The following is an 18,109-nucleotide window of genomic DNA, read 5'->3' as shown; positions in this document are numbered from 1 at the left end:
CCCGATTCTTCTCCTCGTGGCATATGGCGTCGGAGGGCGAGGGCGCAAAGGGTCGCTCCCCGGATCGCTGGAGCGCTTCTAGAGGGGATGCGGGGGTTTTATAACCTGATTCGCCCTTGATGGGTGACAGTTTAGTGACCGATGAATGTCCCGGTCGTTCCTCTGGCGTGGCGTTTTTTTCCCGCCATAAACGCCCATCCCCCGCTCCTCGCCTCCGCCATCTTGGCCGGCCACGCGGCTCGGACGGCTTCTTCGTGGGCCGCCCTTGAGGTTGGAGACATTAATGCCATGAACGCCCTTAATTTGGGCGACGGCACAAAGCGGCTAAAGTTAAGCGCCGTTCTTCCCGCGCGGCTCCTTCGCGGAGTTTCGCGCCGGACGCCATTTTGGATGCGCAGCATGTCTCTCCCCCGCTATTGCGAGCGCCGGTTGAGAGTGCGTCTAGGGCTGTTGCCCAGGCTGCGGAAGTGCACAGTCTGGGGGGTTTCTCCCCCGAGTTTGTTTTGCTGCTGCATCAGGCTTTCCTCATGCAAAACGCTGCCCCTGCTCCCTCTTCTGATAAAGAGGTTGAGGTTCCCAGAGGTAAACGCCCTCGGGTTGATTTCCAGGCCTTGGAGGACTTTGTCTCCTCCGATGTAGATGAGGGCAGCGTGTCTGAGGTCTCCCAACGGTCCTTTGCGGATTCCTTGGAGGAGATAGATCCCCGCTCGGATGGAGCGGATGACCCCTCTGCAGCGCGGCTTTTTAGCCCAGAGGATTTGCCCAACCTGTTGTTACAGGCCATGGACACTTTGAAGATTTCCTCTCCGGAGGACGTCTCTCCCTCAGCCCCTGTAGGCTCTGCCATTATGCTGGGGACGAAGCGCCCGCCTAGATCCTTCCACGTGCATGATGCCATGCACACCTTAATTGCGGCTCAATGGGATGTCCCGGAAACGAGCCTTAAAGTGGCTAGGGCTATGTCCCGCCTCTATCCTTTGGCTGTGAGTGAACGTGAGGCCTATCTGTGGCCTACCGTGGATTCTTTAATCACTGCGGAGACTAAGAAAACGGCGTTGCCGGTGGAAGGTGGCACGGCCCTAAAGGACGCCCAAGACAGAAGATTGGAGGCGGCCTTAAGGTCGTCCTTTGAGGCAGCTGCTTTAAGTTTGCAGGCCTCAGTTTGCGGCTCCTATGTGGCCAGGGCGTGCCTGACTATGGTGCAGCGGGCTTCCCCCTCGGATCTTTCCTTGAGGGCTGATTGGCCGGCCCTGGAATCGGGCTTAGCCTATTTGGCAGACTTGCTGTATGATGTCTTGAGAGCCTCAGCTAAAGGCATGGCTCAGACAGTCTCTGCGCGGCGGTGGCTTTGGCTGAAACATTGGTCTGCTGACCACGCCTCTAAATCCCGCCTGGCTAGATTGCCTTTTAAAGGCAAGCTGCTCTTTGGGGTCGAGCTGGACAAAATCGTGACCGATCTCGGCACGTCTAAGGGCAAGAAATTACCAGAGGTCAGGGCTCGGGCTAGTACTCGTCCCGGTACCTCCAGAGGACGGTTGCTGGAAGCCCGTCGGTACCGCCCGGGCAAGTCGGGTTCCTCTGCCCCCTCTTCCTTCAAGAGGAATTTCTCCCCCAAGCAGCATTCCTTTCGCAGAGACCGCCGTCCCGGAGGTGCTCCCTCCGGTCCTCCCCCAGGGTCTCGTACCCAATGACCCAGTGCAGATTGGAGGACGGCTGTCCTCGTTTCTGGGCGAGTGGACCACTATAACTTCAGACGCTTGGGTGCTGGAAGTCATCAGAGACGGCTACAAGCTAGAGTTCTGCCAACCCTTAAGAGACGGGTTTGTACTCTCTCCCTGCAAGTCTCCGGTCAAGCTGTGGCAGTGCAGCAGACCTTGGACAACCTGATCCGCCTGGGTGCGGTCGTTCCGGTGCCAAAAAATCAGATTGGCAAGGGACGTTACTCCATTTACTTTGTGGTTCCAAAGAAAGGAGGTTCTGTCCGGCCTATCCTCGACCTCAAAGGGGTCAATCGGGCCTGGAAAGTGAGGCACTTTCGCATGGAGACTCTCCGCTCTGTTATAGCGGCAGTGAAGGCAGGAGAGTTCTTGGCTTCCTTGGACATCAAGGAAGCGTACCTGCATATTCCCATCTGGCCTCCTCTCCAACGCTTTCTGCGTTTTACAGTCCTGAGACGACACTTCCAGTTCAGAGCCCTCCCTTTCGGGTTGGCTACTGCTCCGTGGACCTTTTCCAAAGTAATGGGGGTCATAGCGGCCTTCCTGCTAAAGGAAGGAGTACAAGTCCATCCTTATCTGGACGACTGGTTGATCCGAGCCCCCTCTTATGCAGAGTGCGGCAAAGCTATGGACCGGGTAGTTGCTCTTGTGAGCTCCCTGGGATGGATCATCAACTGGAAGAAGAGCCAGCTGCGCCCGACTCAGTCCCTGGAGTATCTGGGAGTTCGATTCGACACCCAAGTGGGCAGAGTGTTCCTGCCAGACAATCGGATTGTCAAGCTTCAGGTTCAGGTGGACTAGTTCCTAGTAGCCTCTCCTATTCGGGCTTGGGACTACGGGCAGCTGTTGGGCTCTATGACGGCCACGATGGAAGTAGTGCCCTGGGCCAGGGCTCATATGAGACCACTACAGCTTTCTCTGCTGCTGCGCTGGACTCCGATGTCGGAGGATTATGCTGTGCGCCTTCCCGTGGACCCAGCAGTGCGCAAGGCGCTGAGCTGGTGGACGCAGACAGACAAGTTGTCTGCAGGATTGCCTCTGGTGACCCCGGAGTGGATTGTCGTCACGACAGACGCCTCTTTGATGGGCTGGGGAGCCCACTCCTTGGGAAGGACAGCGCAGGGGCTCTAGTCTCCTGCAGAGGCAAGTGGTCTATCAACCTCCTGGAACTCAGAGCCATTCGGTTGGTGTTATTGGAGTTCATCCCGGTACTGGTGTTGTAGCCTGTACGGGTCCTGTCGGACAATGCCACGGCTGTGGCCTATGTCAACCGCCAGGGAGGTACCAAGAGCGCCCCTCTAGCCAAGGAGGCTATGAGTCTTTGCCAGTGGGCGGAAGCGAACCTGGAGCAGCTTTCAGCGGCCCACATTGCCGGAGTCATGAATGTCAAGGCGGACTTTCTCAGTCGCCATACCTTGGAGCCCGGAGAGTGGCAACTATCTGCTCAGGCGTTCTTGGACATCACGAAGCGCTGGGGCCAGCCGAGCCTAGATCTGATGGCGTCATCGGCCAATTGCCAAGTGCCGCGCTTTTTCAGCAGAGGACGGGACCCTCGATCCCTGGGAGTAGATGCTCTTCTCCAACAGTGGCCGACACAAGAGCTCCTCTATGTGTTCCCGCCCTGGCCCATGTTGGGCAGGGTGCTAGACCGGGTGGCAAAGCATCCCGGCAGGGTAATCCTGGTGGGTCCGGATTGGCCCAGACGTCCCTGGTATGCGGACTTGATCAGGCTCTCAGTCGACGATCCTCTGCGGCTGTCAGTGGAGCAGGGCCTGTTACATCAGGGTCCCGTGGTGATGGAGGATCCCTCTCCCTTTGGTCTTACGGCCTGGCTATTGAGCGGCAGCGTCTGAGGAAGAAGGGCTTCTCAGACAAGGTCATCGCCACTATGCTGAGAGCAAGGAAGCGCTCTACTTCTACTGCTTACGCCAGGGTTTGGCGTATCTTTGCAGCATGGTGTGAAGCAGGCTCACTTTCTCCCTTCACTGCTCCAATTTCTTCAGTGTTGGCGTTCCTGCAAGAAGGTCTGGAGAAAGGCCTGTCGCTCAGTTCCCTTAAAGTCCAGGTAGCGGCTCTGGCTTGCTTCAGGGGCCGCCTGAAGGGTGCTTCCCTGGCTTCGCAGCCAGATGTGGTGCGCTTTCTCAAGGGAGTTAATCACCTGCGCCCTCCTCTGCACTCAGTGGTGCCTGCGTGGAATCTCAACCTGGTGCTAAGAGCATTGCAGAAGCCGCCTTTTGAACCCTTGTCGAGAGCATCTCTGAAAGACCTGACGTTGAAAGCAGTCTTTTTGGTGGCTATCACTTCAGCCAGAAGAGTTTCCGAGCTCCAGGCGCTCTCATGTCGAGAGCCTTTTCTGCAGTTCACTGAGGCAGGAGTGACTATTCGCACAGTGCCTTCCTTCCTGCCCAAGATTGTTTCTCGCTTCCATGTGAATCAGCAGCTCTGTCTCCCTTCCTTTCGTAGGGAGGACTACCCAGAGGAGTACTCCGCTCTTGAATATCTGGATGTGAGACGAGTCATCATCAGATACTTGGAAGTGACCAATGATTTCCGGAAATCGGATCATCTGTTTGTCCTGTTTGCAGGTCCTCGTAAGGGTCTGCAGGCTGCTAAGCCTACAGTGGCAAGATGGGTCAAGGAAGCCATTGCAGCGGCTTATGTGGCCGCGGGGAAGGTGCCGCCTATCCAGCTGAAGGCTCACTCCACGAGAGCTCAGGCGGCCTCGATGGCAGGGGCCGGATCCGTCTCCTTGGAAGAGATATGCAAGGCGGCAACGGGGGCTTCGGCTCATACATTCTCCAAGCATTACCGTTTGACTGTGGCTGCACGGGCGGAGGCCCGGTTTGGAGCTTCAGTGTTGAGGTCAGGGATTTCTATGTCCCGCCCTGGGTGAGTACTGCTTCGGTACATCCCACCAGTCTATGGATTGATCAGCTTGATGATATGGAAGATAAAATTATGTATAATCATACCTGATAATTTTCTTTCCATTAATCATAGCTGATCAATCCATAGCCCCTCCCAGATATCTGTACTGTTTATATTCTGGTTGAATTTTAGGTTCAAGTTTAGCCTTCAGTTACTTCAGGAGGACTTCGTGTTCAAGTTCTTCTTTCACTTGGATTCTTCAAGAGTTGAGACGAGTTTGTGTTACAGTGAGCTGCTGCATTCCTCTCCCCTCCGTTTTACGGGGCTGGATTGAGACATAAATTCTGCCGGCACTCCCTCCCGCTTCGTGCGGCTGTAGGGCAGCTTTGTACCCCTCCCGCTTCGGCGGTGTTAGGGTCAGTCAGCTCCTCCCGCGGTTGCGGTTGCAGGATAAGCCAGATCCCCCCGCATCGGCGGGTGTGGTGTCCCTCCCCCGCTCCGCGGGGATGAGCTGGACGGATTCCCCTCCCCCACTTGTGTGGGGATGAGCTGGGTTAATTCCCCTCCCCCGTTTCGGCGGTGGTGAGCTGGGCAGAGTGTCCCTTCATGGGTGTAATTCTCTAAGTGCTGAGTCCTGCGGATGGAGCTTTGATATCGACATACTGAGGAGTTTCCGGCAGCACATGACCACATATAGGGAGGCAAAAGTTTGCTCTCTATCTCCACCTGCTGGTAGATGGACACAACCCACCAGTCTATGGATTGATCAGCTATGATTAATGGAAAGAAAATTATCAGGTATGATTATACATAATTTTACCTTATACTCTGCTGCGATCACTGCGTTCTCTCAATGATCATAGATTAGTCTTTCCCAGCCTGCAACTGGCACATTATGAATCTACACGACACTGTGCCTTCTTTTTTTGTTGCCCCAGTGCTTTGGAATTCGTTCCCATTATTGATTCAAGGAGAACAATCTATTAAAAACTTCAAAACTGCAATTAAGACCTGTTTTTTTTAACCAGGCTTATACAACATGATTGGGGTAGGGGGTATCCAGGGGTCCCAGTCTACTATGTCCTGTATTGAGTATTGTCTCTGGAAACTATTGGCTATCTTTGTATGAATGATTTCTGTCCTTTCATGAACTGTAGTTCTTTTCTATTAATTTCTTTATGTAGTTTTAGATTGCAAACTGTTTTGTTCTGCCTTGTCAGTTAAAGGCAGTATAGAAAGTCAAAAATAAATAATTAAGCAAACAAACAAGCGGTGGCTAGGTTCTGGTTCCATGAGACTTCCATTCACAACTATCCCGTGGGAGGTGGTGGAAATGAAAATGGTAACAGAATTCAAGCACGCGTGGGATAAACATAAAGGAATCCTGTTCAGAAGGAATGGATCCTAAGGGGCTTAACCGAGATTGGGTGGCAGAGCTGGTGGCGGGAGGCGGGGATAGTGCTGGGCAGACTTATACGGTCTGTGCCAGAACCGGTGGTAGGAAGCGGGGCTGGTGGTTGGGTGGCGGGGATAGTGCTGGGCAGACTTACACGGTCTGTGCCCTGAAAAGGTCAGGTACAAATCAAGGTAAGGTATACACAAAAAGTAGTTTATCTTGATGGGCAGACTGGATGGACCATGCAGGTCTTTTTCTGCCGTCATCTACTATGTTACTATGTTACTATCCTGGTATTCCTTCTTTTATATCTATTTCCCTAATCCAGGGGATCTCAACCCAGTCATCGGGACATACCTAGCCAGTCAGATTTGGAGAATATCCACAATGAATATGCATGAGATAGATTTGCAGAGAATGGAGGTAGTGCATGCAAATTTCTCTCATGCATATTCATTGTGGATATCCTCCAAATCTGACTGGCTAGGTGTGTCCCGAGGACTGGGTTAAGAACCCCTGCTGTAATCCAATCATTCCGTGTTTAATTTACTTGATATACAGTCTTTCATGACTTCACAAAGAGTATTTCAACAGAGTAATGGCACAGATATATGTGCGTAAATGCCAAAATTCTACTTAACTACTATTCTGTAAATACATGCACATTTTACATAGCAGGTATTTTACAGGCATACATACACATAGGCAGAGCCTGGACAAAACACGAGCAGGACTCACACTTGCTTGCTTAACTTATAGAATACTATAAGGTACACAAGTATCTTTGGCATTTAGGTATACACATTTTTGCCAGCTCTATGGTTGGCGTAAGTGTTCTCACCTAATGTATAGGCACATATTTTCACTATTACACTAATATTCTATAAAGGAAGGTAGACGCCTACTTGCCTTTATAGAATAGGCTCCTATCAGGTGCTTAGTAACAGGATTGCTTCTATGACAGCAATTCCATAAAGGGGCGCCTATACTTAGATGCCTAGAAGGCGCCTTTTTGGATCCTATCCTATAAGGAAAGTAAGCACCTACTTTCTATTATAGAATGCTAGCATTATAGAGTGCAAATAATCTTGCCACACTTACACAAGCCATACAGCTGGCACAAATGCTTGCACCTAGATATTTTTTAAATGTGTGTAAGATGTGGAGGGGCATTTACGAAAGGTCGTCCAAGTATGAATGAGGAAGCCCTCACGAAGTTGGCCAAAATCAGGTAGGTATAATGGAAAAATAGTATGGACATCCTTAGACATTCCATTATCGCAGTTGAAAACGCCCAAATCAGGGACGCCCAAAGTACAGGAAAAAGGACACCCTTAGACATTCCTTTATCGCAGTTGAAAACGCCCAAATCAGGGACGCCCAAAGTATAGGAAAAATACTGCAAAGACGTCCTTAAAAATTCAATGTATAAAGTATAGTAACTAAAGTAACAAGGACGTGTTTCTCACAGAACTGCCGAAGGATGTCCATCTTACTAGGCCCACCGAAGGACAGCGGCCCTGTAACAGGGACGTCCTTCGGCGGTTCTATGAGAAAGACATCCTTATTACTATACTTTGGACTTCTTTGGTTGTTCCGTAAGTACAGTGCATGTAGTTGCAGACAGCCAGATACGGGAAATATAAAGAATATTCATGTGTAAAATACAGGAACAAGGACATGTGTCTCAGAGAACTGCCGAAGGACGTCCATCTTGCAAGGGCCACCGAAAGACAGTGGGCCTGTAAGAGGGACGTCCTTCGGCAGCTAAGGGAAATATAAGGAACATACATATTTTATTGTGTATATATGAAGAGGTTTGCACACTTGATAATGATTCAGATAAGAAAGACTCCGCACGTGTGAACACGTACTCATACAAATAAAGCCCCGCATGCATGACAACAGTCCATGCACGTCATGGACGTCCATACGACATGGTCGTCCATGTGCTGACTCATCGTCCATATATGGGATGGTCATCCATATATGAAAGTGTGCATACAAGGACGTCCATCACGCATGGGCGTCCATATAAGGCGATGCACGCTTTCCAATGATTGTTCACTGAGAAACATGGCACTGCGAAGAGTCAAATTTCAGCGAGGCTGAAACTATGTGCTTGGTGCAGCTGTGCATCAAGCACAGAAGAATTCTGTTTAGGCACCACCACTACCACCTGCTCCCCAGGACTTTCTCCATCTAAGCCTGGGGTGAAATAAGGGACAGGTTGGAAAGGTAAGTGTTTGCTTCCCCCCCACCTCCTGGGCTATCAGGGCCCCCTCCTGTAGCTACACATATAAGAGCTCCCTCAGCAATGTAAGCACAAACTGTAGTCTGCATTCAAGGGTAATCAGTGATATGTGCACATGCACATCCATTACTAGAATCTACGTACTAGAAAGGAAAAACATTCCCACATCCCTACAATACTGCACACAAATGGTACCCTCTGTCCTCATGTCCACCTCAATGACATCACCTGTACCAATGTAATGCCCCCCCCCCCCCCTAATCAGTGTGAGTCTCTCCTATTTGATTTTCAAATGAATTTGTGTGCTGAAGGCAAGAAGGGCCATCCCCTGACTCCTGGTGTACAAACATATCTTGCAGAAGATTTGGCATTCGGAGGGACCTCGAGTCCCTCCAGCGGAAGTTCTGCAGAATCAAGAGGGAGAGCCCTGACATGATCAGGGCAGTGAGACGGCGCCTCAGGGCTCGACGTAAGTATTATAAACAGGGCACCTGTACCCATTTGTAAATGTACAATATCAGTTTTCATGTGGCTAATAGGCAACTAGTAAGTCATAACACCTCTGTCCCAGATCAAGGCCTGAGATGAATGAGATGACATGCCTCACTTCTGTAACCCCCTTTCTGGGGTGGATATGGTTTCATGGTATTCTTGCCTGATGTCCTGCTCTTAGTGGATGTCATAGCATGATTTGAAAGTAATGTAAAGAAATAGTGCTTCCACCCCCCTCCCCCCCTAAAATGGTCATCCTACCATAGTCACAACTCAAAATGCTAACATGCTGCTGAGGAATGAGTGTTCCCTGCCAACACATCTTATAGTGTATTCCTTTTTCAGACCAGCTTCCAGGGGTCCCTGTCATGTCATCTCATGTATCTCACACCCCATGTGTCTAGCCCAGGGCTCACCACTGACCTCACCTTTCCCCATCCCTGCCTTATGCCAGCCAGCCAGCTCCTGCACTATGCAAGCCATGTTGAAGGTGCTGATCTCAAGGACAATCCTTTTACATACACAGGGCGCCAGCAGCAGGAGGAGGAGGAGGAAGCTGAGGCACCACCAGTGGTGGAAGAGGAGGAGGCAGAAGCAGCAACAACCCAAGCACCAGACCCCTGGCATGACATGCCTCCCCTTGAGGGGGATAAGGGCCCAACCCCACCCACCCTCTCTACCCCATCCCCATCCCCGGCACTGCACCTCCTGCAGCAACTGGTGAATAGCCAAACCACTTGCTGCAGGAGGTGTCAGCAATCAGGCTGGAGATGGCAGCAATGCGGCAGATTAACGAGCAGCACTTCAGGGTGCAGAGGCTGCTCCTGGTTCTGTTCAATAGCCTGCTGCACAACGCCTTGCAGGGACGAGGATGTGGCCTTCCTTAAAAGACTTGGGGGGGGGGGGAATTTGTAAATTGTTATATTTTTTCATTTACTTAAATACACAATTTTATATTTTTCATATAACAGGGTGTTTGTCTCTACTTTGTGCACTACATATTATCAAATGCTGGGGTTGATGTGAGAGGAGGCAGCAATTTGGGTTGCATGACAGGCGAACTGTGACAGAGAAACTTTGGTACATATGTGTGATAAGTGTGGCCATACAGAAGGCCACCTGTTCCTTCCAAACTGCATAGCTGTATGGTAAGGGGGGAGGCTGGGTGGGCATTTCTGTTGAGGAACAGAAATGCCCATCCAGCCTCTCCCCCCTTACCATAGAGCCCCACAGCACAGAGTTGTGTAAATAATAGGTATGTTGTCTAGCACTAGTGATCTGCCAAGTAGAAACTTGGAGATAACCACAGGTAGCGCATAGACGATGTTTGCTCTCTGATCACCAGACACCCTTACCCACAACCAAACCACATTGGTGAGGGTCAGGAAGGAGCTACAAACAGCTGGGTCATCTTTTCACATTGAAGGTATCAGCAATGGTATATGGTGCTGAGGAGAAAAGGGAAAACAATGGTAAAAGCATTAGATTGATGTTTACTTCATCACAATTGCAATATAATACATCAGGTACAGAAGGGCACAGGCTAGGGGAATTATACAGGCACCAGGCTGTAGCCACCTGCAGGTAATTTAGAATAGAAACTGTAATCAGAACCCCTCTCCCTCACCATGACTTAAGGGCTCAAGGCCGTGGTAGGCATGTACCTGTGGCCACCTTGAAAATAGTTTGCAGGATAGAATTTAGAAATGTTGTTCCATAACTATGGAGCATTGTAGGACTGTGTTGAATAATGTGGAAAAGACATTCAGTGCATATATGCTTCCCCCCCTCCCCACCCCCAACAACCTTCAGAATGGGTGGGCACTTCATAAAAAGGGACTGGGGTTCACCACATAAAGAAGAATGGAACCTACACGGGAGCGGTACAGCAGCTCCAACGGCTGGACCACAGTATCGAGGGCCTACGGTGTGACCTGAAAGCACACAGTACAGCCCTGATGCAGCAACAAGTGGCATCTCCTTCCACCGCTGCACAGCAACCACCGGCAAACCTGGTGAAAATAGAGGTAAGATTTGAATGCAGAGAACATAGAGGGAATGGGTAGCCCTTGACCATGAGGGATGCACACATCCATTCTCAGGGCCTCTCCCCCTCCCCCACCCCACAGGCAGTCACAACTGAGTGTGTCCAATAGAGAACAAGACATCTGTACAATGAATTGGGTAGAAACAATCATGGCTCTCAGAGTGCAGTGTATTACTTGACCAGCTGTCCTGCAAGATGCAAGAAGTGTTTGTTTAGCACCTACATAGCAGAAAGGGAAAGGGAAATATACCACCTTTCTGAGGTTTTTGCAACTACATTCAAAGCAGTTTACATATATTCAGGTACTTATTTTGTACCAGGGGCAATGGAGGGTTAAGTGACTTGCCCAGAGTCACAAGGAGCTGTGGTGGGAATCAAACTCAGTTCCCCAGGATCAAAGTCCACTGCACTAACCACTAGGCTACTTGGAAGAGGTGGCTGAGAGGTATGAGCTTACCTTGAACTTGTGATACAAGATTCTTTGCATCGCAATGGTACAATGGCACCAAAGCAACCACCCACCGGCAAGGGTAATTTCAGCGACCCTGAAATTGAACTGCTGGTTCAGGAAATGCAGAGGAGGCACATGCATCTCTTTGCTCCCACGGGCCAGAGGCTAGCTGCTACAACGAAGCAAAGAGAATGGGAGCAGTAAGGGACCGGCTCAATGCGGTCTTCCACTGTGGCAGGGATGTGGAAGACTGCAAACGAAAGTGGCGCCGGCTGAGGCGTGGTGTCATGAGGAAGGCTGGTGCTAACCCCCCAGCAGATGACACCGCTAACTTGACCCCCATTGAGCAAATCATTCATGGGCTCTTGCCCCAGGAGGGGATCCATGGCATTGGGTCCCTTGACACATCAGCACAACCTGAGGGCTCAGGTAGGTTGACCATTAGGAAGCTGGGGTATCTGTTGTGCTGTATCACACTCTGTTTTACACAAATGGGGGACAGTGTGGTGCTCCTCAGTAGGGGAAGGGGTCAGAACACCACATGCAATGCATATCACTATTCATTACAGACCATGACACAGGGAGGGGGAGGGTTTCCAGCAATGTGTGTGTGTAGGTTACCACTGTTTCACAGCTTTGGGGGCCTTCCCCATCACCAAACTCTGCATATCTCCTTCCCACACCTCTGTGCTGTAGCCACTGTGTCCTCTGCACTGCTTCCACAGTTCTATGTGGTGTTGGTGTGTAAATACACAGTGATAGAAATAAATGTCAAGTTACTCTCACACAAAACTTGTCTCGATCAGTCTTTGCCTGGCTCTGACCCCCAGCTGGTGTGCACTCTGCTTTGCTCTGTGGGCAGGAGGTGGAGGGGGCTGCTGCTGTGGTGGCCTTGGCTCTTCTGGGAGGGTCTGTCCTCTGCACATTGCCAAATTATGTGGCATACAGCCTATGACCGAGGGGAAGCAAGCTATGGCGTAGAAGTCAGCCATGTTGTTCTGCAGGGCCTGGGGGGTGGTGGGGAAAGTCAGAGGTGTGAGTAAGGAAGGCATCAAGGAACTGGGTGAGGCAGTTAGAAATAGAAGCCTGGGTGAGACCCGTGTTCACAGATAGGACAGACTGGAAACTCCCAGTGGCCAGAAAAGAGAGAGAAGCAGTGATCTTTAGGTGCACAGGGATGGGGTTGTTCCTATGGGTCCTGGGCTGCAGGAGGAGTTTGAGCTGGTCACAAAGGTGCTGAATGGCAGCCCTATCAAAGCGGTACCTAGTGAGATACTGCTGGTCAGTGAGGTCTAGGAAACTGCTACGAGGCCTGAAAACTCTGGGGCGTACCATCTGCAGTGCCTCCCCTCTTCCTCCAACATGTAAGCCACCTGTGCATTTAGTGCCTCCATTTCCCCATATTACAGGTGCAGTGCAGTGACATCAGTGCTCACCTTTCCCTACCAACTTGGTGAAACACAGCATCAACAAACAGAAGCTGACACTCACTCTCCCACCACCGACAAACACCACTACAAACTCTCCTGCCACACCCTCTAGCCACTCACTCTCCAAGCAGTCTTCACAAACACGCTGCAGCAGTACACAGGACAAAGAGGCAGATGCACTAAAGCTAAATGAGCCTTTAATGACCCTCCAACGAGGAAAATTTGATCCGTTGCATGCATCAAAGGGATTTTACCGAGGAAGCCAGCAGCTAACGAAAACGGAATGGAGATGAGCAATTAGTGTGAAAACCCCATTGAAACGACATGCACTAACCTTTTCCGATTGCCTTTACGCAGGAAAAAGGCAGGAAATCTAACGAGAGGTCTGGACCTCTCGTTAGGACAGCTCTGTGCCAGGAAAAATCGTAAAGTGAAACTTTGAGCCAATCCCAGCGCATTAGCAGAGCTAAAAGCGCTGTGATTGGTCCAAAGGACGTCAGAAAACACATCAAATAAAAAAAATTAAAAAAGGATCAGGAGGGGGCAAGGGCGCTCATCAGGAGCGTCCTGTATGGACGGCCTTGCCCCCCCCCCCCCCCGCTGCTCCCCACTTTCCGCCGCTCCCCCCCCCCCCCGAAAAAGCAAAATGCTAGCTGCCCCGGTCCCCCTCCCTTCCTGTTCCTGTGTTCTGCAGAGCTAACTCCGCCTCCCGTCATTCTTTCGCCCCGTGCCACGCCCCTGCTGCCCCCCCTGAGGTTGACTACGCCGCTCCCCCCCTCCACCGAGACCCCCCTCCCTATTAACGACCCGAGCAGCGCCTCTCACCTCTTTCAGAAGCGCTGCACGGGCAGGAAGATCTATTGTGTTGGTTGTAGAGTCTCCATGACGTCTCTTCTTCCCTGGCCCAGGCCCCGCCTCCTTCTGACGTGTCAGAAGGAGGCGGGGCCTAGGCCAGGGAAGAAGAGACGTCATGGAGACTCTACAACCAACACAATAGATCTTCCTGCCCGTGCAGCGCTTCTGAAAGAGGTGAGAGGCGCTGCTCGGGTCGTTAATAGGGAGGGGGGTCTCGGTGGAGGGGGGGAGCGGCGTAGTCGACCTCAGGGGGGGCAGCGGGGGCGGGGCACGGGGCGAAAGAATGACGGGAGGCGGAGTTAGCTCTGCAGAACACAGGAACAGGAAGGGAAGGGAGGGGTACGCAGCTAGCATTTTGCTTTTTCGGGGGGGGGGGGAGCGGCGGAAAGTGGGGAGCAGCGGGGGGGGGGGGGGGCAAGGCCGTCCATACAGGACGCTCCTGATGAGCGCCCTTGCCCCCTCCCGATCCTTTGTTTTTGGATTTTGCTGACCGGGTAGCCACGTGTATGTGTTGTGGCTTTTTTTTTTGTTTGTTTTTACGTTTGCAGCATGCGCAGAGCAGCCAGCAAAACGCTTGGCTGCTCTGCGCATGATTTAGGGGCCGATTACCGATGTGTATTGTGATTCTTTGATACATTGTACGTTTGAATACCGATCTGAGCATGTGTGACTTTTTTTTTTGGTGCATTCTTCGTTTTTTAAAAATCGTTAGGGACTTTAACGATTTTGATTTTTTTACGTTTGGTTGCTGCATCTGCCTAAAAGAGACAAACAGAGACTACAAACAGGTAAGGGAATGAATTATGAACTTGGGGACAGTGAATGGAGAGGGATAGGGAGAGGGGATGGGGGAGACAGAGGAAGGAGTAATGGTGTCTGGGTTTGGGGGCTAGGAGGGGTAGGGAAAGCTGAAAAGGTAAAACAAATGATAGAGGTGAGGGTGAAAACGTTCCAACTACGGCACACAGACAAAGGTAACTGGTACTCAACAAACTCTCAGCTTTCTCTCCCAACAACACTCTAGCCACTCGCCAACTGCACAAAATCGCTAATGGGTCTAAAGACGACTTCCTTGACAGCATCCCCAGCCTTGGCCATATAGCAGCAGAAGACCTGATCTTGGAAATGAAATCAGGTGTTCCACATGGTAGCGTGCAGAAGGCCATTAATGCAACTATGCCAGGTCCCTTATTTAACTGAAGATGGCTTACAGACTTCATGCTAACTCAAAACTGAAAAATGAACCTTCTTCAATGATCTTGGAATCCATTTCAAACAGGGCAGACACTGAGAAGGAAATTCTGTGAATGGTGCCCAAATTTGGGCACTGAACAAAAACCTCGCTCAGACCTATTCTACAAATGGTGCTTCGAGTTAGGCACCGTTTATAGAATAGCACGTTCCTGTAAGATCCGTGCTCAGGGCCGTGCCAACACGGTAAGTGGGGTAAGAACCACAGGGGGGCGCCGACCTCTGGAGGGCGCCATTGCGGTGCTTACCCTCACCACTTACCTCAGCTCCATGCCGCCCTGGGGGCTTTAAATCTTTTACCTCCGAGTCCGACAGTCGCAGCAGCTGAGCAGCATCAGTGAAAGTGCTGCCGACGTCTTCAGCCTTCCCTTCGCGCTCGCTCATTCATTCCCTCAGTGCCCCGCCCTCGCAAGGAAATGACGTCAGAAGAAGGCAGGACACTGAGGGAATGAATGAGCGAGCGTGAACGGAAGGCTGAAGACGTCGGCAGCGCTTTCACTGATGCTGCTCTCAGCTGCTGCGACCGTCAGTGAACACTATAGCCCTTTGGTTTGAACTGCGAGATTGATTGGCTTTGACTTTCATCAGAAGTTTTGAGTCATCTTATTGATTGTTTCTTTATAGGACATGAGTTACTGATTGCATTCATTAGTGGGCAGTTTGTTAAAGCAGATGCCGTGAGCACTTCCCTTTGGTGTGGCTTTTGAAATCTTTGAGGCATTGTATTGCTCTTTTAAATCAGGGAAGCCTCCTTTTGGGGATACTTTATTGATGTTTATAGATTTTTAAATATTAGATATAAATTGTTTTGTGCACATCTTTTTCAATTTTTAATGATATGGATATTTATATTTTTTCATAGGTATTGTGGTGGCCTTTTTGTTGAGGGTGACTCCAGAAGTAGGCATAGAGGGGTGCTGAAACACCTATAAGGCTGTTGAGCCTGATTATTTCTAGTTTGTATGTAGGTGTTGAGTGGTGTCCATATGAGTGAGCGGCAGCTGCAAGATTAAGCTAAGTGTTTTTTTTAGACTGCAGGGAGAGGAGAAATTGCTGGAAATGGAGGGGAGGGGAGAGAGGAGAATTACTGGATATGGATGGAGGAGGGAAGGACAGAGAGGGACATGGATGGGAGGGCAGGGCCCAGGGAGAGGAGAAATTGCTGGAAATGGAGGGGAGGGGAGAGAGGAGAATTGCTGGACATGGATGGAGGGGAGAGAAGGGAAGACAGAGGAAGGAGATGCACATTGATGGAGGGAAAGGGAGAGAGAAGAAATGCTGGGCATGGATGGAGGGGAGGAAATAGAGAGGAAGGACATGAGATGAGGGACCCAGCTTTTACTTATGGATACAGAGCAAGAAATTAAGAAGAAAGGAGGAAAGTAAAGAAATAAATGGAAAGGAAGCCTGGAAACGGAGTTAAGAGGACAGATAGCAGCAGAATCAGATACTGGGCCAGCATGATCAGAAAAAGAAAGTCACCGGACAACAAAGGTAGAAAAAAAATCATTTTATTTTCATTTTATTGTTTGGAATATGTCCACTTTGAGAATTTACATCTGCTATCTTATTTTGCAATGTATAGCAATTTGTTTCTAAGAATATTGCTGACAATTCCTGTCAGTGTGGCAAATGGTGAGCGATCATTTTCACGGTTAAAAATCATAAAAAATTATTTGCGATCAAGTATTTCGCAAGAAAGGCTTATAAGCCTTGTCATGATTGCTATTGAGAATGATATATGTACCCAGTTAGATATCAAAGATTCCAATTACTAATTTCGTGAACATGAAAGCACGAAAAGCTAAGTGGTTGTAAACCCTCTATTTGTTCAGCAATCCCACAAAGATGCACTCCATCTTTCAGCTCCTATTTCCTTTGCATCTCGTGCCCCACACGGGGGGGGGGGGGGGGGGGGGGGGGGGGGGGGGGAAGGGGGCCCCAAATGAAAGTCTGCAGGGGGGCACCAGAGACCCTAGGCATGGCCCTGTCCGTGCCCAACTAAAAGCCGGTATAAATCCTGGCGTGTAAGTTAGGCGCAGATCCCCCAAATTCCATAATACTGCATGCATCTCTAGTGAATGCCCCTAACCCACCCATGCCCCTCCCAAGGCCACGTCCCCTTTCTAGTTGCACGCTATAGGATTAAGTTGCACATCTTTATAGAATAGTGCTTTGCAAGATGCGCATGTCAATCCAAATTTTTGTCAATAATTGGTTGTTAGTGCCCAACTATTTGCATTAACTGGCTCATTAACCAATTAAATTGCACGTGCAAATTGGGGGTGCACCTTCATGGGGAAAGGGAATTGCCCAACACTCACCAAAATAGAATCAGATGACACTCCACGTGGGCATGAAAATTAAAAAAAAAAAATAGAAATGGACAATAGCCTTCATTTTTGAGCATTTGGGACTAAAAAGTGATTGAAAACACAGGAGAAGGTAAATCATGGCTTGTGGCATAACAGGGCAAAATTCCCATTAATTGCATTTCTCCTTGCTTGGACAGAAGACACATATTCTTGTACAGCTAACATACCTGGCATGGGAGATGGGAGTGGAGGCTGAATGTAGACCTGCTGTGAAAAGGGCTTCACACTACAACAAAAATACACCAAAGACCAATATCAGTTAACAAATGGACTCAGGACAAGTCCTGCTGCTCCCATGAGTTGGTAAATTAAGAGCTGCAGAAACATTTGTTTCTCTCACTCAACAAATGAGAAGTGACTTTCACATCCCCAACCTATTCTACTCTACGGCTGTTTTCTTTTTCAGTAACAGGTGAGAACCCTTAAAGCACCAGAATGGCAGAGTCAAAAGAAAGCAATTTTCAGAAGCCATCTACTCAGGTAAGATCGATTTCCAGACTGTGGGAATTAGACCAGCTAATTCCCATGGTCAGCGCTGAAAGCCAATATTCAATCCCAGGCCATTTCCAGCGACTGGCATTTAAGATCCAGTTTAATTTTGGTCTGTCAGACTTTAACCGGCCAAGCCAATATGCATTACTGGCCGGTTAAAGTCAGACAGGCCAAAGATATTCCAGGGTTTCACATGGCCAAATATGGTGACCAAACTAGACCGGTATGACTTTAGAAATCAGCGGATAGCCAGGTATATTGCCTGATATAACCAGCTAGCCACTAGCCAGCAATAGTCAGTGGTACATGGCTGGCCATGTATCTCTGAATATCGGCAGATAGCTGGTTATCTGGAGGTAAGTATGAATTTACCTGAATAATCCTTCAAGCTGAAAACTGCCAGTCTGTACTCAGCTAAAGCACACACAGGGATCAAAAATACATGTGCTTTATCTAGGTAAAAGTAGCCAGTACAGGGGA

At 49.9% G+C, this 18,109-nt stretch overlaps 1 protein-coding gene across 1 annotated transcript in view; it reads right to left on the bottom strand.

Moving 5' to 3' along the window:
- The window catches only part of LOC115459348 (transcriptional enhancer factor TEF-3-like), a 39,249-nt gene extending 21,892 nt beyond the window's left edge, over window positions 1-17,357 (bottom strand). The window contains exon 1 of the mRNA XM_030189188.1: window positions 17,305-17,357. Within this exon, the coding sequence (XP_030045048.1) occupies window positions 17,305-17,311 (7 nt within the window). The 5' untranslated portion in view covers window positions 17,312-17,357. The remainder of the gene's footprint in view (window positions 1-17,304) is intronic.
- Between the last annotated feature and the right edge of the window lie 752 nt (window positions 17,358-18,109).

The sequence above is a fragment of the Microcaecilia unicolor genome, unplaced genomic scaffold (genome assembly GCF_901765095.1).
Source record: "Microcaecilia unicolor unplaced genomic scaffold, aMicUni1.1, whole genome shotgun sequence".
Taxonomy (NCBI): Eukaryota; Metazoa; Chordata; class Amphibia; order Gymnophiona; family Siphonopidae; genus Microcaecilia; species Microcaecilia unicolor.
The sequence above is the reverse complement of the archived record's forward strand: the minus strand, read 5'-3'. Positions and strand labels throughout refer to the sequence as shown.